Source organism: Crocuta crocuta, unplaced genomic scaffold (genome assembly GCF_008692635.1).
Source record: "Crocuta crocuta isolate KB4526 unplaced genomic scaffold, BGI_CrCroc_1.0 scaffold299, whole genome shotgun sequence".
NCBI lineage: Eukaryota > Metazoa > Chordata > Mammalia > Carnivora > Hyaenidae > Crocuta > Crocuta crocuta.
Window position 1 is genome coordinate 2,540,164 of NW_027532747.1, and position 8,094 is coordinate 2,548,257.

The 8,094-nt window shown below is 60.0% G+C and overlaps 1 protein-coding gene across 1 annotated transcript in view; it reads left to right on the forward strand.

Moving 5' to 3' along the window:
- The first annotated feature begins 280 nt into the window (after positions 1–280).
- Positions 281–8,094, forward strand: part of SLC25A29 (solute carrier family 25 member 29) — an 8,651-nt gene continuing 837 nt past the window's right edge. Inside the window, exons 1-3 of the mRNA XM_077780824.1 lie at positions 281–374; positions 6,199–6,242; positions 7,762–7,845. Of these exons, the coding sequence (XP_077636950.1) occupies positions 341–374; positions 6,199–6,242; positions 7,762–7,845 (162 nt within the window). The 5' untranslated portion in view covers positions 281–340. The remainder of the gene's footprint in view (positions 375–6,198; positions 6,243–7,761; positions 7,846–8,094) is intronic.

An 8,094-nucleotide genomic window follows, 5' to 3' on the forward strand; every position in this document is an offset into this window, starting at 1 on the left:
CAGGCAGCTGCCCGGATCCGCACCCCTCCGCGGCCCAGCAGCGCGCAGGCAGGTGTGGGCCCCCTTCCCCCTGCCAGCTCCCCGCCTCCCCGGGGACCCCGCGTGCGGCCCGGCGGGCGCTCAGGCGGAGGGGCGATTCGCCGCTCCAGGGTTATGACAGCTAGTGTGTCCGAGCCTTGCAGGGTCCTGGCGCTACGCGCCCCAGGTCGCGCCCGTGACCCCGTTACTCGGGCCAGGACTTGCGGATCAGGACCCAGGCACCGGGTTCAAGGGTCCAGTCCCGGCGAGGGCCCTGAGGAGAAGGACGAGGAAGAGGGGCGGCCTCGCGGGGGGCCCGGCCATGGCGCTCGACTTCCTGGCTGGATGCGCTGGGGGTAAGCAGGCGGGCGGCGCCCACCCCGGCCGCGGGATCTCAGGAGGCCGGAGCCAGGCGTGCGCGGTGGGGGGCTCCCCTGCGGGCTCTGGGGGTGGCTCACCCCCCGGCTAGGGTTTCCTCGCCCGGAGCATGCGGGGCTCTTGGGGACGCGCACAGACAACAGGCCCGGAGTGCGTCTAGCACGCCGACCGCCGGGGCAGGTGTCGTCCAAGTCCCTCGGGGCACGTCCAGACGGGCACCAGGGCAGCACCGTGGCTTGGCCAAGTGGGCGACTGCCAGGAGGACGTCCCTTGCCCCGTGAGCCCTTCTTGCGCGAGGCCTCGAGCGCATCTCTCCCTGGTTCCCGCATCCCCTACCCGCGCCCCGGGCCCCAGAAGTTGGGGGCTGGCTCCACCCCTTTCCCCGCAGGTGTCTGGGCAGGGCTGGGGCCACAGGAAGACCCCCTAGGCGGCTGGCCTTGGAGGGCCCTGAAGGGCATTGGCCGGCCCCTAGGCGCCAAGTCATGCTTTGCCACCCCTCCCTAATCGTTCAGGGGGCTCCCGGCGGGGTCTGCACCCCGGTGGGGAGTGGGCCTGACACACGGTTTGGGCTAGCCCTGTGCTCACGGTGCGTGCGGCTCGTGTGGGGCTCCTTCGCCCAGGCCAGGCTGTTAGGGTCCTCCCCAGGCCTGTGCCCCGCTCCCCGGGAACAGAGGGGGTGCTGTCAGTGTGCAGCCCTGGCTCTGCTGTGGAACGATCCTGGGCATGGAGCCGGGCCCTTCCCTGTTTGGCCTTTACTTTCTTTGCTTTTACTTGGAGAGTTCATTTATTTAAGGGGTAGTAACTGCAAGCCAGGTGTGTCATTCCCCAAGGAGCTGACAGTAGAGTGGCTGCCTGACCCCAGGCCTGGTCCTGCTCTGATGGTGGCTGTCTCTCCTCCAGCACCTGAAATTGCTTTCACTGTTTATCTGCTTGGGTTTGGCACCCTGGAGGAAGAGGAGTACAATGGCCTGGGGCATTTAAACCTCTGCAATTTCAGCTTCCTGTTCTGGGCAAGAGGAGACTGGTGGAGAGGGCTGTGGGCCAAGAAAGTGATGCAGGTCGAGAGATTTAAGAACTTCCCAGCCTGTTACCCAATCAGGCCTCAGAAAACTCCCCTCCCTCCCCCCCCCNTCCCAAGCCCAGGCAGAGGAGACAGGAGGGGGCAGCCTCTGCAGATCCAGCTCCAAGCTCCCCTGTTCCCCTCCCCCCTCTGGTGCCTGTACCTGCCACCACCCCTGCCAGCTCCTCCTCCGGAGCCCCCAAACCCTCATCTAGGCAACCTCAGTGGTGGCTCAGTGAGGCTGGACTGCCCCATGGCCAAAGCCCCTTTCTTGGGGAATGTGGGTTCTTTCCCCAGAGGGACAGGATTCCTTCTGCTTTCTCCCAGGTGTCCTGGGAGCTGTGGGGTTCGGGGCAGGACCCATCCTAAGGCCAGGCCGCTAACCGCCTTTCCCCTCCCACACACACGTGTTCGGTCACTACAGGCTCCAAGCTCAAAGGACCCCTCCTGGAATGTCCTCCGCCCTTCCTCACTGGACCCAGCTAGGATAGGAGAGATCTTGGGGCGTCTGGGTGGCTCAGTCAGTTAAGAGTCTGACTTTGGCTCAGGTCATGATCTCACAGTCTGTTGGTTTGAGCCCCACGTCGGGCTCTGTGTTGATAGCTAGCTCAGAGCCTGGAGCCCGTTTCGGATTCTGTGCCTCCCTCTCTCTCTGACCCCCCACCCCCACCCCACTCACGCTGTCTCTCTCTCTGAGAAATAAATAAAACATTTAAAATTTAAAGAAGAAAAAAAGGAGAGATCCTGTCCAGGCTGCAGGGTTGGGGCAAGGTCAGGGTTCAGCACCATGTGGAGCTATGGGCCCCAGCCCCTACAGCCCCTAACCCCCACTCCCCAACTGCCTTACTAGGATCCAGGGGCAAGGCGGGGGCTGCTGGTGCACACCTGCCTCCCTGCTGTGTGAGTGGAGGCCCGAGTCTCCCAGGCAGATGAGGATGTAAGTGGCTGTCCCGCTTCCCTGGGATCCTCTCCTGGTCTCATGTGACCCAAGAGAAACCTTGGCCTTGAGAAGTGGAGGCACTAGTGGGACAGTGACCTGATAGTGTCCCGGGCCTGCCTTCTGGGTCCCTGGCACGCAGCCTGTGCGGAGGGACTATCTAGGAACTATGCGCGGGCAGCGCCCCCACCTCGGCGCCTGGCCCCTGGAGCCCCTTGGAGCCCCTGCCCAGTTCCTTCGGGTTGGGCTCCTCCAGACCTGAGGCTCAAGGCAGGGTCATGGCTATGCTTCTCCTCCGTGGCCTGGGGTCCCTCTAGATTCAGATTCCTGGGAGGGAGAACAGTACATCACCTCTGATTGGCGGAGTGTAGGGTCACGTGTTTTGTTTCACCCTCGGGGAGGTGGGGCAGGCACCCTGATTGACAAGCATCGGGGTGCTCACGGCTGTGGAAGGGCCGAATGCCTACCTACATCCCCCCCAGGGGTCAGTCCCAGGTCTGCGGCCGCCACCACCCTGTGCTCTGAATGGGGGTCTCCCTCCCCTGTGCACGGATGGGAGGAGGCGCGGCTCCGTGGTGGGGCCGGGAAGCCTGTGTGGGCAAGGCAAGTCTGCCGTCCTCAAGTCTCCCACAGCTCTGCCTCCGGGACAGGGTTACCCCCTCCTACCCCAGAGGGCCGTGGGCACCGGCTGTGGAGGTGGGAGAAAGGGTCCACTTGTGGCGCCTCGGCCACCTGTTGGGGAGCAGGCCTGGAAGGGCTTCCCGTTGAGGTAAAAAGGGTAAGGCTTTGGGGGACCTGAGGCCTGGATAGAGGCGGGCCCACTCTGTTCCTGTGAATAGAGGTGTCCGCAGTGAGGGCACTAAGCCCCTCCCCTGAGGGCATGGGAACGGGCCTCTGGAGGACGTGGGCGTGCGAATGGCTGCCACTGGGGGCCTCCGAACAGAAGCCGGGGGGTGAGGGCTACCCCTCCCATCCAGAAGGCTGATGAAGGAAGGGACCTGAGAAGTCTGGGCCCAGAGCCAGGACCGGACACTCAGAGGAAGGGGACCTCCTGCATTTCCAGCGCTGGCTTCTTGGGGACCCCACAACAGGGCCTGGCTACAGAGGGGCACAGTTGGAGAGAGAAGGGAAGCCAAAACAGCATACCCCCTGCAAGTGTCAGGTTTCCAAAACCCAAGGAAATCAGTTACAGCCCCAGAAAATACGTTCTAGAACTAGGCTTTTTTTTAAATTTTGTTTTAAGGTTTATTCATATTGAGAGACAGAGAGATGCTGAGCATGAGTGGAGGGGGGGAGGGGGACAGAGAGAGAGGGAAGCACAGAATCCGAAGCAGGCTCCAGGCTCTGAGCTGTCAGCACAGAGCCCCACGCAGGGCTCGAATTCATGGACCACGAGATCGTGACCTGAGCTGAAGTTGGATGCTTAACTGACTGAGCCACCCAGGCGCCCCTAGGCTTTTCAAGTTTAGAAAATTCACAACATGCCACGAAAGAGGAAGTGGATCCCAAAAGATAGAAACGAAAGTGTCTCAGAGAACCAGAGCCACAGGCCTGGAAGTCTTGAGGGAAGAGATAACATGGGGATGTCTTTTCATCTTCCTGTGAATGTTAGGGGTTCCAGAAGGAGAAAAACGTCTGGAGATGAGGGTTAAGATGAATAAATAATAAAATTTTCTCTGATCAGAAAAAGGCCTGAGTGTGCAGAGAGAAAGAGCTGGTGTACCAGACAGGGTTACTTTAAAAAAAAAAAAAAAAAAGACACACCCTTGGCATCTCCTGGTGACATTCCTGAAATCTGCAGATAAAAATCTCAGAGGCTTCCTGAGAATAATAATGCATAAATTATTGACAAAGGAGAAAGAACATACTGGCAACCGATTTCTCAGCTGCGGCACCAGAAGAGAGAAGTTTCTGGGACACTGCCACCCTAATGGCCTGGGCCTAGGTGCCTCCCCAGAGCAGAGGACCGTTGTTCCCCGATGGTGCTTAAGAAATAGATCATACAGGGTCGTTTCCTCACGTGTTAACCTCCGAGAAAAGTAATCAAGAAAGGCTCCGGCAGAATGTCAACTGGTCGGAGTGGAGACCCCAAGCAGCGGGTAGAGGGGAGGAGCAGAGGAAGCGGCTCGGAATCTCGTGGGGTCTAAATGGGGTAGAAGAGGAAGCTCTCAGGGGTGGAAACCTTGTTGGGGCGGCTCTTACTGGGTTGGGGTAGGGCAGCAGAGGGGGGTGCAGAGAAAGCCTTGAGGGGGGTGTGATAGTTCGTATCCTGTTTAAGATACAAGAAATAACCTTTAGCCAGACTTGCACATTAGCAAGCAGAAAGCGGATATGCCCGGAACCAGCAAAAACGTACAAAGGAAAAGGGATGAACTAAACCATTCACGTAAACTAACCTGGAGTTGCGTCAGATATGGCGTCTGGGTGGAACCGGAGACACCTGCAGATGGAGCGGCGGAAGCGAAGCGGAGCCGGAGCTCGTTCCCAGGACCATCGGAAACGAACGAGTAGGGCCAGGCTGAAAATTAACCGTCAAAAAACCATGCCGGGCGCGCGTACCCAGAAGGAAAGCAGGGCTGGCAAAGTTAGCGTCAAACACAGTGGGTCCTGAGGCCCAAAGCGTGAGGCAAGGTGAGAGGGACACGCTACCGAGATGAAAGATGCAAGTCGTAAAGAGGCGCGGTGACTCCCGCTAACCGCGGGGCACCCACCACCCTGACAAGCAGCCCCAGAGGGGGCAGGAGAGGCGAGTGGGATGGAGCAGAAGACCTAGGCTCCAGTCCTCTCACCTCGGGAGCCACGAGGCATGGACACTACTTCTCTCGGCCTCAGGTCCCTCATCTGTAAAATGGCCTAACAGTCCGTCCTTTACATACGCGAGGGAGACTTAGTACCCATACAAAACGAACACCAGGGACCGCAGACAGAAACGTGAATACTGACTTAATTATACATAAACACTCCCAGCGCTAAGAGGAGACCTTTAAGAGATTCACACACAAATTCGCACACGGGTCAGTCACTCCACGTCCCTGAGCCTCCCTGTCTCCTTCCGTGAATGGGGCCACGAGATGCCTGATTCCCAGTGATGTTTACACCTGAACAGCACTCAGGACTCTGAAAAGTGTGCAGGAGCCAACTTGGAGAGTGAAGAGCCGAGGGGCCTGGGGTCTTGGCGGAGCCTGGACAGACGCCGCTTTGCGCATGATCACACCAAGTCCCGAGCTGCCTCCCTGGGCCCCAGGTGGCTCCGTGCAGGGAAGGGAGCCGTCAGCCGGTGCTAGGTCCTGAGTCAGTGCAGGGGGGCATGGGGGGGGGCTGATGCTCCCGCCTGTACAGGTGAGGGGAGTGAGCCGCAGACCCCCAGTCTGTTGGGAGCGTGGCCAGTTGGTGAGTGGCAGAGGGAAAAGTCAAATCTGGGTGACCCTCGGGCCCAAGTCCACATACAGTCCCTGGAGCCCACCCCCTGCCCTCGCCCCTGCCTCCGCCGCGCCGGGAGGCATTTGGCACAACGGGACTTTCTCAGAAGTAGCACATGCGGCTTCCCGGGGTCAGTGTCTCAGGCTCAGTGAGATGCGGGGGTGGGAGAGACCCCAGCACTGGGTTGGACAGACCCTGGCCTGACCTCAGGGTGTCGGCCCCCACCCCCACTGCCCGTGCAGACCTGAGGACGAGGGGGACAGCAGGATGCCTGGCACCTGATAGGCGCTTGGCAAACGTCTCTGCCGCGTGCAGTCCTTGCAGGAAGGCCCCTGCACCGCGGGTTTGCAAGGCATTCAGGTGACATGCCCCTTTCTTCCCCCAGGTGTGGCAGGTGTGCTCGTGGGACACCCGTTTGACACGGTCAAGGTGAGTCTTTTGTCACGAGTCACTCTCAGGTCTTTGGGGAGGCGCAGACGTTGGACCTGTGCAGGGCTGGGGCGGCTGGAGGCCCCTTTCCAGTGGCCTCCTGTTTAAAACTCTGTACTTATTCTTGGGGCACCTGGGTGGCTTAGTTGGTTAAGCGTCCGACTTTCTCTTGGGTCATGATCTCGCGGTTCGTGGGTTCGAGCCCCGCGTCGGGCTCTGTGCTGACTGCCAGCTCAGAGCCTGGAGCCTGTTTCAGAGTCTGTGTCTCCCTCTCTCTCTGACCCTCCCCTGCTCACGCTGTCTCTCTCTCGCCTAGAAATAAAATTATAAAGAAAAATAAATAAAATAAAAATCTGTACTTATTCTTGAGAGACAGAGAACAAGTGGGAGGGCAGGGAGAGGGGGCAGAGGATCCGGAGCGGCCTCTGCGCTGACAGCCCAATGTGGAGCTGGAACTCAGAGCCGTGAGACCATGACCTGAGCTGAAAACAGGAGTCGGACCCTCACCCGACTGAGCCCCCTGTCTCCCCACCCCCACATCTTCTCGAAAGAGCAGTCCAGAGAGAAAATATGGAGAAACCGAGGCTTGTCAGTGTTCCCATGAACGTGATCTTCCTAGAGTGATCACCATGGGCACGAAGCAGGGCGACCTTCCAACGGGCTGGTGTGTGCCTGCGTGGAGTCTGTGGCCCCAGAGCGTGGGCCTGGGCAGGCGCGCAGCGAGCCAGTTCCTCCTCCATAAACTGTCCAGATCCAGGTTCTCAGATGCTCGAAACCGAAACCGAAACAAAAGAAGTCATGTTCTCCAGCTTGGAACTCGCAAATACGAGTCTGTCCCTGTGGCTGGGGTCTGCGTCCTTACACCTGGGAATCGGGGCGAGCGGTAGGCGACGGGGCGCTGGGCCAGACCCTGTGTCCCACTGTGAACACTGAACTTGGCACCTGTTCCTGCTGGAGGGCGAGTAGAGCCAAGGCAAGGATGTCATCCCTAGCTGGGTTTGAGGTCACTTCCTGTCCCCTCTGTTTTCAGCGGAAGCCAAGAGGTTCGCTGGCCAAGAAAAGGAGTTAGGCACTCAATGCTGGGGTTTCTCCGGCGCAGGCTCTGTGGATTGGCTCTGAGCTTACGCGCTCTGCCCCGGGCCCCTGTTAGCCATTGTAGTGTGTGACCTCGGGCCGCTGGCTTTACCTCTCGGCTCTGTTCACGCCTGCAAGCTGAGGGGTTAGGCAAGATTACGGATGCCGTCGCGGGGCCGTGTGCTCAACAGCAGAGTTTGGGCCGCATGAAAGGCTAGTTCTGAAGAGCACAGCTTTCCCTGTACAGTTTGCCCGCTGGTACCCCCTCGCTGACAGGGCACAGACGCCTGGCCCTGCCCCATCCTGGATTCCAAAAGCCACGGATGGCTGCGTGGCTCCCTGGGCCTCATGGGAGAGCCTCCCGGGCTGTCCTGAGCGCGGGCTGTGGGAGCTGGGAGAGCCCTGGCCCTGCCTGCCCACCCTTTACGGGGATCTGTCTTTCCAGGTGCGGCTTCAGGTCCAGAGCATAGAGAAGCCTCAGTACCGAGGGACCTTGCACTGCTTCCAGTCCATCATCAAGCAGGAGAGTGTGAGTGGCCTGGGTCCGGGGGGAGGGGGGTCAGGGTGGCCGCAGGGAACCAGCCTCTAGGATGTTTTGGGCCCCAGAGCACAGAGCTGGAAAAGCAGGTGTCCGCGGGACTGTGGGCAGATGGGTACTTTGGAAATGGCTAGGTGTGACTGCCCAGGCCTTGGACACCGGGGACACTGGTCCTGGGAGGATCCTGCTTCATCCTCTTGAACAGGAGGGCTGGGCTGGGGCCCCTCCCCCCCCGCCCCC